Raw genomic sequence first — 24,980 nt, forward strand, 5'->3', positions numbered from 1 at the left:
CTTTATGCAATGTCTTTAGCATTTAGCAAATTAGCATGAGGGCTTGCTTTCATTTGATCTGGTAAACATTGATATTAAGGAGTCTTGAGTCAAACAACACTCTGTTTGTCTCCGCGACGCTTAGTGGTAAAGCTTTTTGCACAGATGTCAGGAAGAGCTTATAGCGCAACAAACTGTTTCAGAATAATCTCCTCTCTCATTCACTCAGATGAGGGTAAAGACAAAAACGCACACAGTAGCAGAGGACAGAGGTCACGCGAGGACTATTTCTGCTTTTTCTCTTATTTAAAGAAAGTCACCCATATAAATATTACCTACACAGTGAGGAGAGCATCACGTTTACATTTGTCATATCTTTTCATGGCATGGTATAAAGTATCACTTTAAGTATCGGAAATATATTGTAAATGTGTGATCAGCCAAATATAAAGTATGCAATGTGATTCAATACATGTTAATTGAAAAAAAAAAAATAATAATTTAATTAAATGCAATAGCTGTAAAGATTTTTAGAACATGTTATATTATGTTTCTTGGATCACATGTTTTCTATTTTTAAGTATTAAATCTTATATAATACTTAAATCTGTTCATAATATTTAGCAGTTTCTCACTGTAGCTCCTCTCTTATGTTATTACTGGATTGAATATGAACACTATATAATACATTTTAGAGCATTTATCTTGCAATCTAGCAACTTGTTTTGACATCTTCAACTATTTTCATGATACCAATGTAATAACTAATCATTAACAACTGGTATTGTTTTTTTTTAGCAACTCAATAAAGCTGGTGAACCTGTGTTCAATCTTCATAAGCACATGGCTAACTGCAGCAGGATTCATTCATTTGGTGAGTTAGTGGGAGCCAGTCTGTGAAAGTATGCTGGTAGTGCAAATAGGTGCTCATAATTACATGCTTTTTTTTATTGCATCGTCAACATCCTTTATGTGTTTACCCGGTTGATGAACAAATCTCAACCTCTGTTCCAGGTGGAAAACTCGGGGGATCCTTGGGAAAACTTCCAAAATTCCCAGGCACTTTCGTACTGGGAATGTGTCTACTTACTCATGGTTACAATGTCCACTGTTGGCTATGGAGACGTTTATGCAAAAACCACCCTGGGCCGCCTGTTTATGGTCTTCTTCATCCTTGGCGGTCTGGTAAAAATCTCTCTTATTATTTACTGCTTAATATCCTCCATGCAACCAATCGTCACAGCCCGCCAGGTGTTAACAAGCGTCGGGACGCTCTGAACTCAGGACGCCCTTCACCTGTTGTTTACACTGAGCTGTTTTTGTGGCTCACCACAGTATGTTGCATGTCATGCATTGTATGAGTTGTCTACAGTATTGCAGCATTTATTCAGGTATAATGCTAAAAGTTTTGTTCTGTTATTTATGAATTCCTATATGACGTAGAATATTGGATATTTTGTTGCATCTGTTATTAACTGTAAAAGTACTGCGGTTTCAGGTGGCTCCTTTCTGTCTCTCTGCCCCTCCCCCTACCACCCCTACACTCCCCGCCGCCCCCCCCCCCCCCCCCCCCCCTCCCTCTTTCCAACAAACACAATGACACAGGCAGGATTTGTTATAGCCTAGCTTGATGGATGAAGCGACGTTATGTCAGTTTCTGCACAAATATTTAAAGACATATTAAGGGATAAAATGCATGGAGCTGAGATTTTACAGAGAAATTACAAGATGAAGAAATTCTTAAATCTTAAAGAAAACATCCTTTGTGGGATTTGCTACAGACCCGAGTGAGTTACCTGATAAAGATTATTTGGAGGAAACCATTATCCGGATCATAAAGTATTATTCAGGAGTGGATTAAACAGCATGGTGACACACTGTAATATAGGTAGAGTTGAGTCTTAAAGGGATTTAAGTGACATTTTATATAAAGACAAAATTAAATTTCAATCAATACATTTCAAACTCAAAGTAATCTCATATTATCTTTCGGGCAAGAACAGTTTGAACTCTTTGATTCTGACAGTCGGTTCAAAGTTACGGTGTGAAGCCAGACATTGTTCAAACCCACAGAGTTATATTTAATATTCTAGTGGAGATCCAACTTTCAAAAGATACCAGATGTGTCAGGCAGAATTTCAGAGAATTATGTTAAACATTATGCAAAATACATCAATATTCCTGATGGAACAGTGCAGTCATAAAATATTTGGAGTTTTTTTCCAAACTTAAAGAAGCTCAAAGAGGAAATTAAAGGAAGTTTTTGTCCGTTTCTCATATTTTATTTTCATGATAGGTATTGCAAATTAACTAAAAGAGGATATTCTTTACTCATAACAACAACAAAAAAAGGAAAAACAGATATGTATCTATACTGTCATTCTTGACATTACATTTAAATGTGTATATTATCTATAAAAACATGTTAATGTGAACTGTAATGAAAAAGATGTATTCAAAGTTATTATTTTGCTCTCTCATCAAATCTGTGAAATTGTACTTGTGCCCTTTTTTTGCACTCATTTTTTAGTTTGTAAAATAATAATAACAGACGCATGTGAATTCTTCAGGTCGTTGTGCAGCAGTGTAGAGCCTCAGAGTTACGGTAATGTCTGCCATCCATTCGGCAGCGCTATCCAAATCAACCTGACGCGTGTTTGTTGGACGAAACATGGCACATAAGGCTTTTTTCTTAATGATTTCTATTTTTCTATCACAGATTGACAAACCGCTCGTCAGCTGTCATTTTTCTCCTTTACTCTTCCAATATCCGTAAATATTGGCCTTGTATTTTCATTTTTCATTTTCATAGTTTTATTTAATATTTGGAATGTAACTGTGATATAACTTCAGGCTACATTCTTTTTTTAAATTTTACTTCTCCTACACACACAGTAGAGTTCCTCTTTTAGTGGAGTTTCTTTAAAAAATAAAAATAGAGGACCTGCTCTTCTTTGCCTATCTTTTTTTTAGTCTCTTCTTGTGTCTCTTATCTTCTCCTTAGGCCATGTTTGCGAGCTACGTCCCTGAAATCATAGAGTTAATAGGAAACCGCAAGAAATATGGTGGTTCCTATAGTGCAGTTAATGGGAGAAAGTAAGTATACTCCGCCGCAGTAGAACCTTCTCTGCATGCCCTTTTCTTTTTCTTTTTCATGCATGTAGGCCATGTTTGCTCGCTACGTGCCAGAAATTGCTGCTCTCATCCTTAATCGGAAGAAATATGGAGGGAGTTATAACTCGACCAGAGGCAGAAAGTAAGTCAATCAAATGAAAAAAACAATATTATATATATATATATTATATATTAATGGTAAGAATAATTTCAATTAATGCGAAAAATATATATATTTAATGACAGAGCCAAATTAAATTATAAAGTTGATAAACCCAAGCTTACCGGAGTTCAGTATTTGTTTATCATTTATTTAAATGATCAAACTCATACATCCAATCCTGTATGCCATTGCTTGCTTGCTTCATGCTGACTTTTTGGAATTTTGTTTTCTTGTTCTTGAAAAACTTGTGTTGCTGTGCTTGTCTATTCGTCACGCTTTGCTTCTGAATATTCTTGGCCTTTCTCTGCAGTCTGACCTACACCTTCAGGACTAAATATAATCTATATTGAGTTTACGGGAATAGTTAGAGAGTTAGACGATAAGAACGATACCACTCTCATGTCTTTTATGATAAATATTAGGCGAGAGCCAGGGGGGCGATTAGCTTAGCTTACCTTAGCATGCAACTCCCAATAATACTTGTCGTGTTTACATACATTTGTGTGCATGGATTTAAAGAAAAGCATTCATTGGTTATCTTTAGAGGACGTGGTTTGTGTATTTCCTTCTTTGGATAGCACCAGGCTAGCTGTTTCAGCTAATCAACTCCATATTTAAAGCAAAGACATGAGAGTGGTATCAATCTTCTCGTCTGACTCTTGGCATAAAAAAATAAGTGCATTTCTGAAAATGTCAAACTATTCCTTTAACATATACACTTTTGTGTCCCAAGCTTTCCAGCTGTCTCTAAAGATAGTGAGATTCTGCTGGATGCCTCCAAACAAAATATGGCTTTTGGTAGCATGCTATTGGTACTCGTGCTCGTTCACTTAGTTTTAAAGAAGCCAGACTTGGTTTGGGAAACTCTCTCAAACCAAATCTTTACTTCTTTTGTCTTGAAGAAAACTGACAATTAGAGCTTTGTAAGTTCACTTTTGTGTATCTTGTACACTTTTGTATTCATTATTTTGTCTAATTTGTTAATTATTGGTAAATTGAACATTTATAATCAAACTTGAGACGTACTAGGAGCTGAAGCAAACTATCAGTATGTTTGTGTTTTTGTATTTTGTTGTAATTACTCACACAAACATCTGGTCGACACAGTAGCTTTACAGTTTTAACAACTTAGTAGTTATATTTCACCAACAGAAAAATCAGGTCATGTAGTTATACCTGTTATTTTTGTTTTGACCTCTTGCATTTAAATATGCATGCATTATTGTTTTTCTATTTCCTTCTGTTTTCTTCTTCATGTCTACTTGTTGTCACTAGCACCATCATTACTGTCAGATATAACATCCTCTTGACAACAATGATTTGAATACATTTATTGAACATTAAAACCTCAGAGAATCACTGCAGTACAGTGAGCGATCATCTGAAATTATTTTCTAAATAATTCATAAATAAAAATATAATACAGACATATAGGAATAAATCCAAACTGGGTTCCTTACATAAAGGATCTGTGATGTGTGGGAATCAAGATAAACTGTGTGCTGATTTCATAATCTCCATCTAAGTAAACTCTGATCCTCTATAATCTGATTCTGAAATCCACAGTGCTCTCTGACCTGTATATTCAGTTCTCACTCGTCACGACGGGGACATCAAACAGCGCTCCTGTAACACAGTTTCTATTATTTCAAATAAATCACCTGAATACAAACAGTACTGATTACTTTTACATTACATCTCTCTCGTCTCAGATTCACCTTTTGATTCCAGGACAAAGATGAAGATGAAACAACGATTTGTGTGTGTGTGTGTGTGTGTGTGTGTGTGTGTGTGTGTGTGTGTGTGAGTGAGCGTGTGTTTTTGGTTTTGGACACTTATTCCGACTCCATTTTAGTTTCATTATGATTCTGCACTTCCTTTTCCAGGCACATCGTGGTCTGTGGTCATATAACACTTGAGAGTGTGTCCAACTTTCTAAAAGACTTCCTACACAAGGACAGGGATGATGTCAATGTAGAAATTGTTTTTCTTCATAAGTAAGTACAAAATATCAAGTACAAAACTACAGAGCCCCGCAAGGGACATGGAGGTGGGAAAAATAAAAAGGTTATAAAAAAAACTGGCCTTTTTTACATTGCTACAACCGCTGACTGAGGGTTCGTCTCTGGGGCTGATTTTTTTATTGACCTTAATGACAAACCTTTGCAATATCTAGCAAAATTAGATATGTTCTTTTCTCAACCTTTGATATTCGTATTTTTCCCTCCATGTCCTGTTCTGAGTCTCTGCACAAAACAGCAAATATCTTACTCAAGAAAAAAACAATTTTTCAGGAGATTAGAAATAATGTTCGTCCTCACATGTAAGAGTTTCTCTTTTATTCTCTCAGTATTTCCCCTAATCTTGAGCTGGAAGCCTTGTTCAAGCGCCACTTCACTCAGGTGGAATTTTACCAAGGATCTGTTCTGAACCCACACGACCTGGCCAGAGTTAAGGTAACTGACAGATGATCCTTCATCCTCTGTGGCTGAGAGGGAAGCTGTGATGTCCATAAAGTCTATTCCTAAAGTTACTGACAAGTTGGATAACATTATGTGTTTGTTTCCAGATCGAATCAGCTGATGCTTGTTTGATCTTAGCCAACAAATACTGTGCTGACCCTGATGCTGAGGATGCATCCAACATCATGAGGTAAACCAAAGCAGCTTCTCCAAGATTTAGACTTTTTCTTCAATTCATGTAATTTTGGTGTGGAATAAGTAAAAATCTGTAAAAGTTCAAACTAGGATGAGAGAAATTGGTTTCAGGGATTGTCAAGTTACTACTTGAATACAAAGGAAATGATCATGAAGAAGAACAACTTTAGTTCCTGGAAAGGAAAGATGCACTGTTATTTTGATGCAACACAATAAGCTTAATAGAGAATTGCATTAAGGGTTGATATATTCTGCTCGTAGAAGTCAGAAATTCATAAAGATATCATATAGGTGCTTTATAAAGTTGTGTATTAATGTAGACTCCTATTAGGAGCCCTAGGTATTTGGAACTGCAGATACAATAGACTGGGATATATGAAATGTTACCAAATGGTCATACTTCTGAAAGTGAATGCCAGATGTGTTCCCACTTCTTCCTGGACGTTAATTGTGAGTGTAAGTGAGCGTGTCGGTGCTGGCTCTCACTGCAAGCACACAGACTCTCTGCATGAACAAACTTCTGGTGCTCACTTTCCCTTTTGGAAACTTATCAAGAACTCGGAGAGAAAACATGAATCTGTTACAAAAAGCACGATTTTCTTCTATAAGAAGAGACGACACACTTTGTTTGTCTTTAGCTTCACATCTCTGGGCATAAATAACGTCCGTCTGTAAATTGTGTTGATATTTAGATGAAAGGAATTTTTAAAAAATGTTTTATGAATGATACAAACATGCCCAGAAAAAGTAGACATTGACGGAGGAAAAGTTTTATGCAAGTGGTCTGATTTAGTTTTGTTCTTTCTGTCATGCTTCAGAGTAATTTCTATCAAGAACTACCATCCAAAGATCAGAATTATCACTCAAATGCTGCAGTACCACAATAAGGTTGGTGTAATCTTTCACTTCTACGTGAGTCATTAATTACTGTAGATGATTGTTTTTGTCACATTGTAGCATTTTGATCCACATATTTATGTTTGGGTTACTACTTTGGTCTGCACTGATGTCATTTGGAAATATTTGTATTGTTTAATCCTTTGTCTGTCTAAGTTTTAAACAACTTGGAAACATGTTTGAAATAAATGTTTAACTACAGTTTGTGGTTCTGTAAAGCTACCATGTTAATTTGTTATGTCTGCCTTAAGGCCCACCTTTTAAACATCCCGAGCTGGAACTGGAAAGAGGGAGATGACGCGATTTGCCTTGCGGAGCTAAAGCTGGGCTTCATCGCTCAGAGCTGCCTGGCTCAGGGCCTCTCCACCATGCTGGCCAACCTTTTCTCCATGAGGTCCTTCATCAAGGTAGCCACAGCTAAGATTCACCCACCTGTGCCCACTGGATTCAATTCAGAAGTTATGTTGTCCAGAAACATAGTCTGAATAGATCATAATGATTATCCCAGATGAGGCCCATGTGCAGCATCTGGTGAACGGGGATGAACTTGCAAAAACAATAAAAAATAATCTTGGTTAATGAATTTAGCTACTTTTGTAATGGAACAAGCTCTCTGTATTGTGTGACACGTCTTTGTTGTAGATTGAGGAGGACACGTGGCAGAAGTATTACCTAGAAGGAGTAGCCAATGAGATGTATACCGAGTACCTATCCAGTGCCTTTGTGGGCATGTCCTTCCCTGTAATTTGCGAGTAAGTACACTGAAACAAAGGCTTTTTTAAAACTATGTTATGCTTTGTGGCATCTTTTGTTTACTTCCTTGCTACTTTTTAATTTTAAAATGGGTGCTCAGCCTCATATAAAAATCAGACCTCTAGTAGAAAAAGGTGACACAAAGGTGGCTAAGATGATTTTCAGAAAACTATAAATACAAGCATGCATGACATCTTATTATATTGTTATTCTCTTTTGCAGACTCTGCTACGTGAAGCTAAAGCTGCTACTGATAGCTATAGAGTATAAGTCTGATCAAAGGGAATGCAGGTAAGTGGATGTGTTCACAGTGGATTATTCAAATTCATAGATGCAAAAACTTAAACACGCAGTTGTGTTTGCTGTCAGTATTTGCTTTCAGTGATAAAGCTTGACTGCAAACACAAGCTGCTTTACAAAATGTCCTTAATTGGTGTCTAAATTGGTTTGTTAACAGGTATCAGAGGAGTTTCTGAAGTCATTTTCTTTAAACACAGCTGAAGCTTTGTTTTAGTGGTTCCTCTAATGCATTGCTCAGTTTAATACCATTTAAAGTGTCACTGCTATCTGCTTTCATCAGCTTAATGTAATAAACAGGCCATCGTGCCAAATGAGTTGCGAAAACAAATCCTGCCAGCGTGTGCCAGTGATTAGTGCAAAACCTTGCGAATTTTGTGATATAACTTTCCACTGTGACATCTTTGGTCTGTAAATCCTCTCAGCACCCTGATCAACCCTGGAAACCACGTGAAAATGCAGGAGGGGACATTGGGCTTCTTCATTGCAAGTGATGCCAAGGAAGTGAAGAGGTACGTCCATGAAAGGGACATGAGGTCAGAGGTTGTTTGATGTTCCCTCGTGCATCAAGTCATACACTAATGTTGAACATATACATTTCAATTGATTTATGAAATGTAAAAAGGGCAAATATGACTTTCCCAATCTCCATAAGCTAGTAGATAATTCTGAGCTGAGGAGGCTTTTGGTTAGGTTAGTGGGTAAGGCCACATGTTGCTAGTGCTTACAATATGATAGGTAGCTTATCATGTTTTACTTTTGACACATTTTGCCTCATGTAATGACAAATGCCTGACATGCTTGCCTGACCTGTTTTTATGCAAATCAGGGATTAAATGTGTTCAATCAACCTGATTCTTCCTGATGAAATGCATCTCTGTGCCTCCAATTTAACAGTTTATTTTCTAAGCATCAAATACCACTAAAGGTTTCTCCTCCAGAGTGATTACATGCAATCTGAAGCTCCTTGTTCCAGACATAGTGAAGATGAAATGTCTGTAAACACTTTAGTTCAGCATGTTGGACATTGACTTAGGTGGGATTGTTGTTTTTCTTCCATAGGGCGCTGTTTTACTGTAAAGCCTGCCACGACGACATTACTGATCCCAAAAGGATTAAGAAATGTGGCTGCAAGAAATGTAAGTGACTACATATATATAAACATTGTATAAGTTTGTTTGTCTTCAGTAACATGTCTTCACAGTTGAGTTGGCATCAATCTAGCAGTGTGGTGGTGTATTTACATGACCTACATATCCATGTGTCCAAACCAATTAGTTCCTGCATTAATTATTCACTTTCTCGTAACTTGTGCATGAAGAAAGGTCATCGGGTTTCTTTCCGCAGCCAAAACAAACAGGTGCACTCCACGTTTCCCTTGTAAACCTACACGTTTGGGCCTCTGTATAACATAAAAATACCTGCCCTCGTGAATGAGTCAGTTCACCCAAGTTACAAAACGCAGCTTTCCACTGGTATTTATTCATGCAGAGAGTTTTCTTTTATGTGGTGAGGTTATTCTTATCAGAGAGCTGCTTTTTCTTTTGTGATTTGGTTGAACTGATTCTTTAAGTATTCTTTATTTTGATTCCTTATTTTTGGGGTGCAGAGAGAATTATTTACAACACATTCTCTTTTCCATGGAACTCCCACGTATTGTAAAATACACAGCAAAGTGAGAACTCAAACTAGTGAACTCCTCTCAAACCACCTATGAATACATCTAAATGTGCATTGTGTCTGTTTTCCTGTGTTGCTCTCTTCTCTTTTGTATAATAGCCGTCTGCGCTGTTCCAGTTCATTGATAACTTTGTGATGTTAACAGGCATTCAGAGAGACTGTTAACACCACAGGTACCTGGATGGATTGTTTGTTTCTAGACTTTAAAAACATCATGTGCCACTTTGTTGCTCCTTCTCTTGGATTTAACCCAGTTTGTCTTGTCTTAACCACTACAGCTAACCCCTAATCTTAACATGTGTGATGTATTCTCTTCCTGCTGCTCGGGAACTTGACACACTTTCCTTAAAAATGCACTTTATAGTGATATATTGTGAGTAATGTGGATTTGTTTCTCTTCCGAAAACACAGCCTGCTACCCCCCCCGATTGAAGCAACTTGTTTGAATGTACTATAAATGTTGCATGTACAATGGTTTATGCTGCCTGGATCCACCCGTTGTTATGTGCACGTCGCTTTCAAATAGAGAAAAAACATTCAACAAAAAGCAGCAAACATACATTTTTTTTAAAAGACCCAGAGAGACTACTGGATGTTATTCTGACAATGCTAAAAAAAACTAAAAAAAAAACATATATGAAAAACCAAGTTATTGCAGCATCCCCAAAGCATTATTAACAGAGCATCAACAATTCAGTCATGCCTGCTTTGAGGTAGTAGTAATACTCCATATCACCACCAGATGTCCCCACAGTCCTTTTACAAACACAACATCCCAGCAGTAAGAGCAAGAAAGCCACCAGGATGAGAAATGAGGAACATCTCTCATTTCAACTGTTTTGATAAAAGGAATAAATCGTTTGACACGCAGCCCAAAAACAGTGTTGATTACTGAGGGGAGTGCACAGTTTCTCCCAGTACATCTGATATCGGGGATGTTTTGGGACAAACGGCAAAGTTCCCGGGGGTATGTGTTAGTTTGAGAATGTCAAATGGATTTATGGTCTCGTACAGTTTCATGTACAAGTGTTGGAGCGTGTCGTTTTTGTTATTTCTGGATGCACTTATATTCCAGAAAGCATTGTGACATTTACTTTGACCTTTCGTCGGAGAGATTTCTGTCTGTTTCAATTCTCAGCTAGAATTAGAAACCAGTACAATTATTTAAGAGTTGTAAACTCACAACACATGCTCCAGTCATGTCCCATAACGTAGTGGTCATGAGCGTTGAGGGGGTTATGTTGAGGTAAGGGCTGAAGTCAACAGGGAACTTTTTGTCTCTTCTGCTGCTGAAACAAAAAATAATGACTTGCCCTTCTCTCCCCCTCAACTCATGTCACACTTATACCCCAAAACCACATGACTTAAGGACATCATCATATGTCCCAGAAATGACCCAAAACCGAATAAACCAATAGTGGAACAAATTCCAAATTTCTAATGTGACATTTGCACGCTGTCGAGACAAAGTTTATCTTGTGCATCCCAGCAGCAGCCGTCCTCTGTGCCCTGTCTTGCCTTTGTCCACTCTTCCTCCAGAACGACCCTCTACATTAACCTGCTCTTCCTCTCCTCTCGTCTGAACCCGTGACTGTAGCCAAGAAGCTCGCCTACAAGAAAATAAAACTGGCATGTTGTTTTGATTGCGGCCGCTCAGAGCAGGACTGCTCTTGCATGCCAGTTAATGTGCCTTGTAACATGGACTCCCCTCGACGCGACATCCCACTCTCTGCTGTCTCTGTTAATGATTGCTCAGCCACTTTACATGCCTGTAAGTTGTCGCCATGACATTGTGCTCTTCAGTGTTTGTAACATGCACTGTGTTAACCGTACAGCGTGTCTTTTAGCTTGTGTGCTGTCTACAGTAGCTCTAGCAGCTGTGTCGTCACTGTCATGGATATAGATGTGGCTTTAGTGTTTTAGTTTTATGATTTTCAGTCCGCTCGTGTTCTTCCCCATGTGTTGCTACTTTTGGAGGTGACTTTTAGCTGTTGTGAAGCATGCCAGTGTACTGTTTTGCTAGTGTTTTGTCAAAATTCAAATTGACCCGTAGTTTATACTAAACTAAACGGAGCTTGAACGTTAATTCTCCCCCGAAAAATAACGTGCTTCCTCCACCAGTGACGAGACATTAAAGCCAAAGCCTTGAAAAATGTACAGCTGTGCATCCCCACCACAAATCCCTTGACGCACACTCAAACTTGGAAAACCCCTGGTGGAGAATTTGCATGCATTTTGTAAAATGATTTGTTTTTGTAGGAAAGCACAAGTGCTATAATAATGTCACTGGAGAGGGTAATTTCATCTTTTTAAGAATAACCCAAATAACATTCACTCAATCCAAATATTTCACTGCTGTGCCCTCCAGAAATGGGTGAGTAGAATAGAGTTTGAGATAGTGCAGGAGGGGATTTCCTGAGGGTAGCAGTACATATTGAGGTTAATGTACTGGATTAAGATCAAAAAACTTGAACAACCACTGAGGGTAAAATCTCTCAAACATATTCAGTACACCAACCAGTGCCTTGCTGATCGCCAACGGAGAAGCTCTGGGTTGTATTCTCTAACTTTGAGAGAGTTTTTAGTCCGATCCCAATTTAATCATGATATTGAAAGAAGTGTACAAAAGATTAGAGTGCAATTGAATAGAACTGGATCGTACTTGATTGAAAGAGGAATAAAACACAGCAGAATAGTGCTGCATTGTATTTCGGTGAATCAACCTAAACTGAATTGAGCTGCATATAAATTCTTAACTCATGTGTGATTCCCCTTTAAAGCCAGAAGGCATGTTAAATTATACTGATGTATCGCAGAAGGCATGAAGAATGTGTCTGTTTGCAGAGTGTTGATACAATTTGCTGGAAAACATCGCAGACTGTCATACAGTCTTAGTGAATGTCTCTTGATCAAAGACCATTCTGTGTGTAGTTGAACGTCTCTGGGCGTTTCCACCCCTCAACATGTCTTCCAGGGTTGTGTGCTGTGAGCATCGCCTGGCTAGCTGAGCTCGAGCCGAGCTCCCGAGTCGCTGTCGACATTGTGCGCGAGATGCACGGAGCGAGGCCTTATGCGGCCTGACATGGAAATTATGTTTGCATTTTCATTTTTGGAGTGCTACCGGTTGTCATGAAACTCAGCCTGACAGTTCCTAACCACCAGGCAGCTGAGTGCCCCCGCCCCTCTCCTCCTCTCTCGTTGTGGGACAGATGCTAGCCTGTTAGTCCTGTGACTCTGCTCGCGCCCTCCCGATTGCAGGCGACAGATGCCAGGACCAGCAAGGTCCCTGTTTGAACATTGCTGTCACTGTCCTGCCTTAAGCTCAATGCATGACCTTTATTGTAAGCAAGGGGTTGAAATAAGGTACTAATGAGCATGTGTGGGACCCATGGCTCCAAAAAAAGTGACTCATAGAAAGTTCCATGCGTTTGTGCAGGTTGTGTTGGGCAGTGCAGAGGAATGGGAAAAAAGCTTAAGTAAAAATAAACACAATACTATAGAGCTAAGAACACGTACAGTATTGTCACATATGTTAAGTCTTATTCCATAAGTATCTCCTGACTAAATGTTAATTTAGTCAATCGACAGAATCTGCAACTATTTTGATATTTGCTTTTTTCCAGCAGAAATACCAAACACTCCCTAGCTTCTCAATTGTGTTTTTCTTTGTTTTGAATGAAAATGAATCAAAACAAGATATTTAAAGGCATCAGCTTGGGCTGTAGGAAATTCTAACAAGCATTTTTCAATAAATTAACATTTAATAGACCAAAACATTATTGATTAATTGAGAAAATAATCATTAGATTTACATTTGTAACCAGATTTAACCTCAACATCTACTGCAGACGTCTTTTGACTTGCAAATCACCAAACCAGTGCTTACTGTACTACCTCCAAACACGACCGTTCATAGTCAGCTGGTGACCGCCTACAAACACTGACAATGTTCTACTGTTTAAGCTCGCTGACCACATTTACTGGAAAATCATATTCCTAATTGATCCGTGTTTAATTTCTCATTGCTCTCTCCATGTTGTCTTCAAGGCACCGCTCTGTCAATGTGCCTTAAAGAGAAATCTGTCCGCCTTAGTTGTCATTTATAATTTGCTTTCATTACGACCTGTTCTTCCCTGTAACCTCTCATCTGTCTCTCCATTTTTCTCAGCTAAAAATAGCTATAATGGATATATCAAATCAAGTAAGTTTTGATTTCCATTCTCTCTCTTTTTTTGTCATTTGTTTCTAACCCTTCCACTTGTACATTTTCATCGATCACCTCTTGAACTGTCTCTAACCGGCTGTATCTTACTGTTTGCTGCTCATCGCTCTGTCCAGTCCATCATCATCCATCATTATATTTTATATGCAAAGCATTAGGAAATTGTCTCTTGAGTGGTTTGTGTTGGGTATCGGTTACAGCTCGGCAGTAGATGGTGCTACTGCTTCACTGTGGGTGGAGATGAATTCATCTGGTGTGGAGCTGAAAATACAACTTAAAAAATACATTTAAAGTCAATGTGTGCACAAATTTATAATGCAGATTCATTTTTAGAGATCAGACATGAAGCAAAAAAAACAGTTAAGAGTTAGTTTGATATCTTCTCAGGTTTCATCCGGCCGTTAAGGAGTGTGAACCATGTGGGTCGTCCACTTCAACAGGATCTGTGATAGGCAGCAAATGTGCCACAATGAGTTGTCGTGGAGAAGTGCTGTGCATGTTTGACATGGGGCAGATGAATAGTGGAAGTCTGGAGCTGAGAGGATAATCTGCTAGACAGCTGACTGTTGAAATAATCATCTCTATTCTCCAGTTTTAGCTCCTAGCCATTTTTTGTAGTGAGGGGAACACTTTTCCTCTGCTTCCTTTTCTCCCCAACTATTTTATCATATTATCTTTACCAGTTATGGTTCTATCATTGCACCAGTGGAGATGTAAACTTCCACATTTCAAATAGCCGAGTGGACACTGAATTCATTCCTCCCTCATCGGGCGTAAACTGCAAACAGCAGCTCGTTGTTGTTAACTCGCATTGTCACCTCCTTGTTCTCATGGCATAACAATCGCCGGAACACCTGAGAGCATATTTATTAATTCATGTTTATTATAAATATCAAAGTAAATGTCAAATCCGACATTTCATTGGTGGCTATACCAAGTGGTTAAGTGGTGTTTAATAAAAATGAGCTTTTTTAATTATTCAGCTATTAGCATTCTTGTGCCAGAAAGAATTACCCCCAAAAACCAGTGATTGTTCTTTAATTATGATAAGAGTCACAAGATGTTTTATTAACATACACACTGCAGGTCTTACTGAAGTCAGTTTGAATTAAATCCTATCTTGTGGTTAATGCGAGGAATCAACGGGTTGCTTCACCCAAATCCCAAAGCAAGAATCTTATGACTGTCCCTGAGATGTATGCCTCCACCAACACAATGGAGGAGAATTGATTTGTGTTTGTGGTGCTCACAAACAATGTTCTCTTGATGATTTACAGAATATACAATTTAAGCAGTTTTCATTGTGACTATTTCTTCAGTAGAAAATAGTTCTAATGAAAACTGTTGACCGTGAGGCCTGAGGATAATTCAAATATATTGTTTTAATGGTTTGTGTACCACAAACAAAATCGTTTTCACCTCAGTTGTATTGGGATGAAATGTCTCAAAACCTCTGTTCATAAAATCAAAGCTATCGACATGGCTAGAAACCACTACAAGTCTTTTTGGATTTAGGTGAAATGACCCTTTAAAATAAAAGCAAAGACTCTAGTAACTTTGCATCGTACAGATCCTGATTGTGACTCTTCATTTAGCAGTAAACAACGGTCCCCTAATCCAGTCGGGAGCTTATCAATACAAGTCAGCTAAACTGAACCACAACTCGGCCAGCGAGGTCTGTAAGAGGCCCCGTAGCGGAGTCGCCGTTGTCTAGGTCCCGCTGGTAAACAACCGCAAGGGAAGCCTGCTGCCCCCCACCGAGCCCTCTGCTCCGAGACAGAGCTTCATGGGCTCCGGGGACCTGGTCCAGGTGGGCCGACTACCGGGGCCGGCAGAAGAGGCCAGCCGTCTCCAGCGGGCACGTAGCCTTCCCGTGAAATACAGATACCACCCGAGTCACTCCAATAAGGCCACGCTCGGTCACAGACACTGTAAGGGCCTCCCCCCCCTCTTCTCTCCCCTCGGCGTGTTTGGCAGGCCTGTATGCCACAACAGCAAAAACCAAAGCATGTGCTTGCCAGGCTGGAGTGGTCGCATGTGTAGCATTCCTTTCTAATGACCCAGTGTGTGCAGCTGTCAGCTGTGAGACATTAAATATTGAACAGGCCAAGCAAGATGTGAAGGGCCAGTGTGTTGGAGCATCTCTCTCCACTGGAAGCCCCCCCCCCCGCAATTCAACATTTTCCATTACAGTGTCACTCTTGCTAGCAGCGCTTGAAATCCTGTGTAGCATGATCTTTGAGACTTTATTCGTTTTGATGAAAGCTCTCCTAGTCTCTTCGTTGTTGACAGCTTGAACTATCGTTAAAAGATACTCCAGCGTATTTTCCCTGACGTGGAACGAGCCGTTCCCCCCACTATTAACGGTTGCTTTTCAAAATGCGATTAGCAAATACACTTTTTCTGCTGCTTGTGTTTATTTTACCGGCGACAGAGTAGAGGCGTCTTCTTCAGCGGTATTGGCTCGTGAGCATATTTGTCTGATTACTTTACTCAAGGGTAAAGGTTGTAATTCGTTCCCTGTGAAGAGCTCAGTGCAGTTTCCTGTAGTGATGAAGACAATGTCCAAGGGGCTTCTCAGCTGTACATAAATCACTCTGGCACGAGGACTAACATAATAATATGAGCCAAGGGCGTCACTCCCAAGATGAAGAAAGACCCGCAATCCAGACTGGATTCAGTATTGGCACTTAAACAGCCTTATTTAAAAATGCTGTTGCATGATGTTTACAGGTTATTACCTTAATTAGATGAGATCTGAATGATTGGTATGGCCAAAAGAGGAGCTATCCAAGTCTAGGTCTGAGGAGATTTGTACTAACAAGGGATTGAAAAAGTATCTTAATACCCTTGAGGTAATTGTGGTACTACATTATCTGGATTACAGCAATTCTCTGGTTTAGTGTGTCGTGAATACAAACTCACAGATTGGACTTCAGCAATTGGCATGATGGTTGATGATGATGGCACTATTGCATGTTTGCATCTTCATACACAATCACGCAAATGATGTGCTAATGTATGCTGTCGTCATCATGCAAACACTGGACTGTTTTCCGTTGCACACAAGTTTAAGTGTCCTGTCCACTCCATCTTGTTCACCCACCCTCTCTCTCCTCTCCGTGTCTCTGTAACCGTATTATCTCTTTGAATTCACTGACCTCAAATTGTGCCGTGTTGTCCTTTTGCTGTCATAGATTTTTTGGATTTTTGTGTGTCTCCTGAAACTTCCCTCCCTCACACCTTTGCCTTTTGTTGCAGTTGAAGAGGACCAACAGTTGGTGTTGTCGCCCAAAAAAAAGCAACGCAATGGAGGCATGAGAAATTCTCCAAACTCCTCGCCCAAGACCACAAGGTAGGACAACAAAGTTTTATTTACAACAGGAAAATGTGCCAAATTTACACAACACCGGTTCATATCACCTTATAAAGTTGTTATTGTGAATATGTTGCTTATGTACATTCACCACACGGAGCGACAGATATATGGAGTCGTGTTTAAGTTTCAACAAACGTCCAATTTTCTTTTTCCTTTTAGCTCAGTTTTTGATCTCCACCAAGTCCTAAGAATAATATCTGGCTCTTTAGCGCTCTGCTATGTTCACCAGCAAGTCGCTGATGTTGTCAGTCTCCCGTTTGTTTTTGTGCAGGTAGCGTACAGTCGGTTTATCAGACTATCTATTGCTGATAACAGCTGCCTGCTATGGCTGGAAACGAGGTTGAGAGTGGTGAGTGTGAACAAAAACAGGGAAGTTGCGGGGCGTAAAACCAAAACAATCAACTGAAAAACGCTAAAATGCTGCGTCTATCTGAGGGAAGCTGCACAGTGAGGCGATAATAAGGGTTCATCATGATGAGCGACCCCTTAATACACAAATGTACTGTAGCTTTAAGGGTCCTTAGCAAAAAAATTGTTTTTGGCTTTTTAATATCATTATATATTATGGAAAACATCGTAAATAAATTGTTTGTGTGCTCGTGTTTTCATGGCGAACATCAGACAGACTTGCAGAAGGGCTCTATGCCACGAGGTTTTTCAAGTGACACCCACAGACTCCAGCTCCTAAACAGACCTGGCACTAATGACAGTCAGAGAGGCTCTAAAGGATGGATAGCCCAAGGCTATTCATCTATTGTTGGATCCCTCTGAGCTCTTTTCAGCACGTAGGGCCACAGATGATATGTATCATCACAATGAAAGGAGAATTCAAATGCTACCTTGCTTTTATCTTGTCCCGTAAAATTAAATTGGCGCTTATTGATTTTGACTGGAGATAACGCGGTTATTCAACAAGAAGCCATTACACTGATGATAATAGTAATAGTCATTGTCATTAAGTGCCATGTTACAAGGAAGCAAGGCAGCAGGGAACTCCTGCAACCTGACGTATACAAAGTGGAATTGTACGGATGAAATTCAATTAAAACTGACGGATGACTTTATGTTCCCATTGCTTATATGGCTGCTATTCATTTGACATTCAGAAACGAAATGCACAAATGTTTGTACTGTTTGATTCTGTGAGGTACAATAGATGGATAGAAATATAGTACAGTAAAAATGACTTGGTATTATGTACAGTGGGTACGGAAAGTATTCAGACCCCTTTAAATTTTTCACTCTTTGTTTCATTGCAGCCATTTGCTAAAATCAAAAAAGTTCATTTTATTTCTCATTAATGTACACTCAGCACCCCATCTTGACAGAAAAAAACAGAAATGTAGAAATTTTTGCAAATTTATTAAAAAAGAAAAACTGAAATATCACATGGTCATAAGTATTCAGACCCTTTGCTCAGTATTGAGTAGAAGCACCCTTTTGAGCTAGTACAGCCATGAGTCTTCTTGGGAATGATGCAACAAGTTTTTCACACCTGGATTTGGGGATCCTCTGCCATTCTTCCTTGCAGATCCTCTCCAGTTACGTCAGGTTGGATGGTGAACGTTGGTGGACAGCCATTTTCAGGTCTCTCCAGAGATGCTCAATTGGGTTTACAGTATATCAAAGAAGTGTTTATGCATATTTTTTCTTTCTACTTTTGATCTATGGCCTCTGTTTTTTCAGGTGGGCGTTTGATTGTTTGATTTAGTTCAAAGTTGTGTCAAAGTTGAATTGCTCCAGGTGATTTCAAGACAACACCAGGCTTTTCTAAGGCTTTAGCCCTCAGCTAAACATAAGCCCACCAAAACCAATCCGTCTACTTGCCATGCTAATTCACCGCACGGTACAGGTGGATGTGTTTCTCCATCCAGCGTGTCTGCTGCCTACACGCTGGAGAGGGATTCACCGCGGTAGCCTTAGGGATACTTCATTGCAACTAGCCGAGGAAAAAACACATCTGGGTGTATTCCATATTGAATGTGTTTTTACAGGACCTGCGGTCTCAAGGCCTTTATAAATAAGTAATGACCAACAGATTGGCTGTGGGTTTTGAAGAGCAAGGCTTTGTCAGTTTGCATGATGAGGAGGATTTCAAAGTCTTTGCCTTTGCCCTCGCTACTTGTGCAGCGTTTCCAGTCAGCTAGTGCAGTGATGCTGAAATAGAAAATTTACATAATATGCAGGTTTAGCTTCTACTTTGTGTCTCTCTCAGCTGTCATTACGCTCCTCTAGCAGAGACACCTGGCTTTATGTTTAGCGGCCGTGACGTGTGAAGTCTTGTCAAACGTGTCATCTTACCACTAAAGTAGTGAATTATGCCGCTGATCATTTTTGAATGTTTAGAAGTGCGCTTACAGAAAAAGACGCTCGTAGACGCCTCGGCTCTGTGTACTGAAAAGAAGTGCACAAAAGGAGAGAGCGATCAGCTGTGGAAGCAGAACCGTCTCCCTGTTTCCAGATGTATCGGCAAACTAACACGTCCTGTCTGGAACTCAGCAATGACGTCCTCGCTGAAATTAACACCATTTCCACAGGCTCCTCGATGGGTCATAAGACGCATCTAATTGTGGGATGTCACAACGCGTCGGGTCACATCGACCCGTGCCGTGACGTACACGTCATGTCTGCTACAGGACTGCTGAGGCAATTGGCAGTGCAGGATAGTGACAGGCCGTCATGGCTGACAGTGAGCGATAGCTATCCTGGCAGAGCTCTGCCTCACCAGTCATCTTCCACAAGGGCAAACTGAAGTGACAGTGGCTCCACTGAGTGAGTGGTGAAACATTCGACTTCTGATGCAATATTTAGCGGGGTGTAAAACCACTAAATGCTTTCACTCTTATTAGAATTTGCATTTCAGACTCAAGCAGAAGCCGATGATTTACGAGTGATGGAAGATGATTGTCTTGGATAAATTAGAGCTGAATTTATTGATTTTGGTGATGTGCTGGAGATTTACTGACAGCATCATTTATCAAGCAGCTTTCTTCAGTTTGATATCATTTTGAATTGAATATGTTTGTGTTTTGGACAGCAATTTGAAGACACCATCTGGAGCTCTGATGCATTTTAATGGATTATTATTTACAACTTTCTGAGATTTTATAGACTGTTAAACATAAGAAACTGATTAGTTGTAAAAAAAAAAGAAAAAGTTTAATCTGCTCCAGCATTTACACAGAATTTGATATTCACACATTTTGTCCTTTCAAATTAGAATTGCTTCAACAGAAGTGAGTCTGAGAGGTTGAAAGTGGTAGAAAAGACATTTTCTTCTCCAGCTACTTCCATTCTTGAAAGGACATCCAGGTCTTGCCTCAGGGTATAGAAGCCCAAGGCAGGCTTTTTTTTTGGCTTCAGTCTGTTGCAGCCTGAGGGATGATAGTTGCAGCTGACACTTTGATGCATACTTAACATGTTACTTAAAGTAGCATTCTTCTAAAGTACTCGCATGGATTAAATAGATGGGGAGAAGGCTCTTTTTTATATTTAAAAGGCTTTGGACAGAGACAGAAGGCTTCTGTCTGAGTCTCAGAAGATAACATCTTCAACTCTGATCTGAATCTGACAAAGTCAATTTAGTGCAAAGGGAGTTGTGTTGGGCTGCAAACGGCCTCCGTGGTTAGCGTTGTTAGCTGCTACGGCAGCTGATGGTGTTCAACCACTTCGGCTGGTTAGCGCTTTTCTTTATCACGTTTCTATGTTCTCCTTCAGTCAAATCTCAAAAGAAAGTACTGGAGTAAATATATTCTATATATTTGTATTTATATATTCTATTTGTCTGAGGGTTGGAGGATGGAAGGCTTGAGAGGGAAGTGAGGTAAACATGGAAGTTTCTTATATTTTAATATCTCCAGGAATTCTGTCAAAAGCTCACATCACTCTGAACAAGCGTGGTACTCGGGTACTCATGTTAGGAGACCACTTTAGTGGTCAGTGTTGGGTAGGATGAAGCTCACCACTGCGCTCAGTGAACCTCGTTTATGTGGTTCTGATGCTCTGTTTAAACATTAATGCCCTTCACTTCCAACAGCAAATATGATTGGGCAAATTCCTGAAATATTTAAAGTCTGGTCTGTTAAAGCTTTTACCACGCAGCAGAGTACGTCAAAAGCTGTATGCAGTAAGGGGGCGTAATTGCATCTCCGTGCTCATGCCAGTCAACGCAGTGTGTTGCTGCCATCTCCTTCCGCCTGGCTGCCGCCGCTGATGTCACTCTGCTTGATGACATGGCAGTTTTGTTGGCATTTCTGCAGATGGCCACTGACAGGAATGAGCAATGAAGGGAATACAAGGAAGAAAGCTACTTTTTGGATTTGTTTGAAGATTCCTAAATATTCTGGTGCATTGGTGAATGTTTTTGAAAATGAAATGTTCATTTTATTTTTTACTACAACCAAAATGTAATTGTTCTATCTCAATTTAGTGTATTTAATTTTTGCACTTTTACTCGTTTTATGTTGTCCAACTCAATTTTTTTCCCTTAGTATTATTATTCATGTCTGCCTGTGAATTATATTCCTCGTTTACTTTAGTTTCATTAGTTCATTTCCATTAACTAGTAAATTGAATCCACATGTACAGTGTCTGACAGGATCCCTTCCTTCTCTCCCTCCCATCTCTTTGTTTGATTAGACATGACCCGCTCCTCATCCCGGGGAACGAGCAGATTGAGAGCATGGACGAGAACGTAAAGAAATACGACTCCACGGGGATGTTTCACTGGTGCCCGTCCAAAGACATCGAGAAGGTCATCTTGGTGGGTTCTGCTCTTTTACTCGACACACGTCATTTGTCCCTGACACTCTTCTACCCGGTGACAGATGTGTCATGTCACAAAGCACCATCAGAGGTTGACAGGGCACTTAAACACTCTGTAATGAGGTGTTTGACATGTCATTTGCTATATGGAGTCCCTGTACATAGAACATTTCTTGTACTAATACATACGCCATTTTTCAAATTACTTTCATAGTCAATCGCAGTCTTGAACTGCATGATATATTTTACTGGGTGAGTAGGCAACTGAAGGAAGAAAAGAGACTAACATCTGCAAGAAAAGCCAGTTTATGTCACATTTTCATAAACATATATTTTTTTTCATCCGTTCTTTCTTTCCCGCTCAGACCCGGAGCGAGGCAGCCATGACGGTTCTGAGCGGTCACGTGGTCGTGTGCATATTTGGAGACGTCAAATCTGCGTTGATCGGTCTCCGGAACTTTGTCATGCCTCTGAGAGCGAGCAACTTCCACTACCATGAGCTGAAGCACATCGTGTTTGTCGGCTCACTTGAGTATCTGAAACGGGAGTGGGAGACGCTTCACAATTTTCCAAAGGTCTCAATTTTACCTGTGAGTACAACAGCACCACCCATTTCAAATATTATGGAGATATTGGAAACGACTCTGCCAATGAATTAATCCAGGCAGCGATTAAGTTTCCTCCAGAACATATTTGATTTAGTAGTGTGTAAAAGTATTTAGCAGGAGACAGGGTTGAGAAAAGGCTCAAGGATGAAAACTAAAATTTAAAAGTTGCTACATTTTCATTTACCTCTTGGTGTCATAGGTGAGATTACAAATTCTCTCCTTCGCTTCCTCTGAAAGGGCACACCGTTGAGTCGGGCAGATCTGAGGGCTGTCAACATCAACCTCTGCGACATGTGTGTCATTCTGTCAGCCAATCAGAACAATATTGACGATGCATCACTGCAGGACAAAGAATGCATCTTGGCGTCACTCAACATCAAATCCATGCTGTTTGACGACAGCATCGGGGTCTTGCAGGCTAATTCCCAAGGTAAGGAGCGCCCTATCATAGTTCACTGCACCGCCTGGAAGGGACAGGGCCCTGGCACACAGAATATCCCTCACTGGGTGTGCTGCCTGGCTGACTTGGTGTCACTGCGTTTGACAGTAAACCCTACTGACTATTCCTCAGGTTACTGTAACAACTGGTTTCTTTACTAACCTAATTGGTGACAACAAGCACATTGTTGGCACACCAACCTCACCTGGCTTACTCAAAAAGACAAATGTGTATAATTTATGAATAGTGTGCGTTAGCTTTTAAAACGGCAACGGAAGCACTCCGTTAGCTTGAGATTGCCCTCAATAATGGTCATTCTCTGGCATTGAGAGAAATGCTTTTAGAAACCTTTTGACCTGAGGGGGGGGGGGAGCCAATTTCATTATTTCTCTAATACATGTATGACCTTACATTTGCCTTAGTCAGCAGTAAGTGATGGATGTCAAAACACGGCCTATGTATAATACATACAGCATCACTGATTTAATGTGCTTACTTGTCAGTCTGAGGAAAGCAAGAAATGTCAAGTCAATTTGAATTCAATCTTGTCACTTATTTTCTATTTCATGGCTCCGTACTGTACATGTTTTTGTGTGCGCGTGTAAGAGGTTTCCGTCTCCACGCACACGCAGTCTAAAGGAAACAAAATGAGCAGTATGTGACATCTATTATATATAGACTTCTATTGGACCTCGTCAAGAATACGACACTCAGCAACTTTCTGCTTTAGCGGTGGCCGGGATTGGATGAAATAGCCGCGGCGATTATTTCTGCTGATATGCCCGTTTGTAGCCTCTGATGAAGTATTGAATATTGCATTAACGTATGTGCTTTATGTCACGTGCATGTCCATTTAGGCTTCACACCACCAGGAATGGATAAATCATCTCCTGAAAACAGCCCAGTCCATGGATTAGTGAGGCAGACTTCTGTCACAACTGGAGCAAATATTCCCATCATAACGGAACTAGGTATGCTTTCTGTGTCAGCTGATTGATATAGCTCTACTGTTGCATGCTTTCTTTATCAGTTATGTAGTTATAAACAGATCTGAAAACACAATGTCTTCAATTAGAGGCCGTCAACACTTGATAAACTTAAAGTGGAGGTTTTTTTTGTCCCTTGTTGACATGCTCCAGTAACTGTTTTTCCTCAACACTTGTCTAACACCATTAGCAAAGCCAGGCAAAAAACTGCCTGTGATTTCATTCAGTCAGGATAAAAGCAGTGGGACCAGCATACAAATCATAACTGAGCTGGGTAAGAAGTGCCTCTGTCCTGTTCTGCAGTGTTGTAACTGCTGCTGCCTCCATATCAGCTTCCTTTTGATTTCTCTCGCTGCACAAGAGGCTCAGTCCATTCCCATGGCATCACTTTGAGCACATTTTACCCTTGGTTCTGGTTGAAATTGCCTGTCTTGTTTTGGCCCCTTATCTCAAAGCAACATTTTTCCCTTTTATTTTTCTAAGAGTTACAAGGCCTTTGATCCCTCAGAGGTCCTTGTGGCTGTTTTCATAGCATCTTCTGTCGGATCACATTCTCTGGCCCGTGCCCTTCTTTCATCTCAATATGACTGACATTTATTTCTGTCCTCACAGAAGTATTTTACATCATTACTCTTTTCCAGCTACTGCATGTGTTTTTGTGCTCAAAGACATCTTCAAAGAAGGTTCTGGGGCAATGAGATACTTTCATTTGTTTAGACATGCAAGTACAAGCAATTTGGACGTTCTGTCTTGGATTTACAAGACAAACAATGGCATATTGGTGTTTCTAATACTGACTTTTGAATCAACGCCTGAAGCTTTGACAATATGCATGGTGTCATGTGTGTGTGTGCATGGCCTAGATATGGAATGTAAGGAATGAGGCAAGTTGGCCAAGAAGCCCAACACAAATTTCAGACACGGTTTCATTTCAGTCGCTTTAAGAGAAACTACAATTGTGTCCAAATTGGGATTTAAAGAAATGTTTTCGAACCAGTCACAGATTTCTAATAGTCCATATCTGCAGCTTCTGACTGTACAT

At 39.9% G+C, this 24,980-nt stretch overlaps 1 protein-coding gene across 13 annotated transcripts in view; it reads left to right on the forward strand.

Moving 5' to 3' along the window:
- LOC116381370 (calcium-activated potassium channel subunit alpha-1-like) overlaps positions 1-24,980 on the forward strand; it is a 76,537-nt gene that overhangs the window by 43,422 nt on the left and 8,135 nt on the right. For 3 of the 13 annotated variants that reach the window (XM_031843466.1, XM_031843473.1, XM_031843472.1), the window contains exons 7-27: positions 778-853; positions 994-1,164; positions 2,984-3,075; positions 5,143-5,253; positions 5,607-5,712; positions 5,826-5,908; positions 6,732-6,801; positions 7,062-7,217; positions 7,453-7,562; positions 7,786-7,854; positions 8,286-8,372; positions 8,923-8,999; positions 9,905-9,913; positions 11,138-11,311; positions 13,709-13,741; positions 17,024-17,117; positions 21,780-21,903; positions 22,271-22,495; positions 22,751-22,943; positions 23,810-23,923; positions 24,129-24,212. In XM_031843466.1, coding sequence (XP_031699326.1) covers positions 778-853; positions 994-1,164; positions 2,984-3,075; positions 5,143-5,253; positions 5,607-5,712; positions 5,826-5,908; positions 6,732-6,801; positions 7,062-7,217; positions 7,453-7,562; positions 7,786-7,854; positions 8,286-8,372; positions 8,923-8,999; positions 9,905-9,913; positions 11,138-11,311; positions 13,709-13,741; positions 17,024-17,117; positions 21,780-21,903; positions 22,271-22,495; positions 22,751-22,943; positions 23,810-23,923; positions 24,129-24,212 — 2,258 coding nt within the window. The remainder of the gene's footprint in view (positions 1-777; positions 854-993; positions 1,165-2,983; positions 3,076-5,142; positions 5,254-5,606; positions 5,713-5,825; positions 5,909-6,731; positions 6,802-7,061; positions 7,218-7,452; positions 7,563-7,785; positions 7,855-8,285; positions 8,373-8,922; positions 9,000-9,904; positions 9,914-11,137; positions 11,312-13,708; positions 13,742-17,023; positions 17,118-21,779; positions 21,904-22,270; positions 22,496-22,750; positions 22,944-23,809; positions 23,924-24,128; positions 24,213-24,980) is intronic. The other 10 variants (XM_031843468.1, XM_031843467.1, XM_031843469.1 and 7 more) reach the window with 10 other exon arrangements.

This window comes from Anarrhichthys ocellatus, unplaced genomic scaffold (genome assembly GCF_004355925.1).
Source record: "Anarrhichthys ocellatus isolate YVR2014 unplaced genomic scaffold, GSC_Weel_1.0 scaffold4, whole genome shotgun sequence".
In the NCBI taxonomy this organism is placed as follows: domain Eukaryota; kingdom Metazoa; phylum Chordata; class Actinopteri; order Perciformes; family Anarhichadidae; genus Anarrhichthys; species Anarrhichthys ocellatus.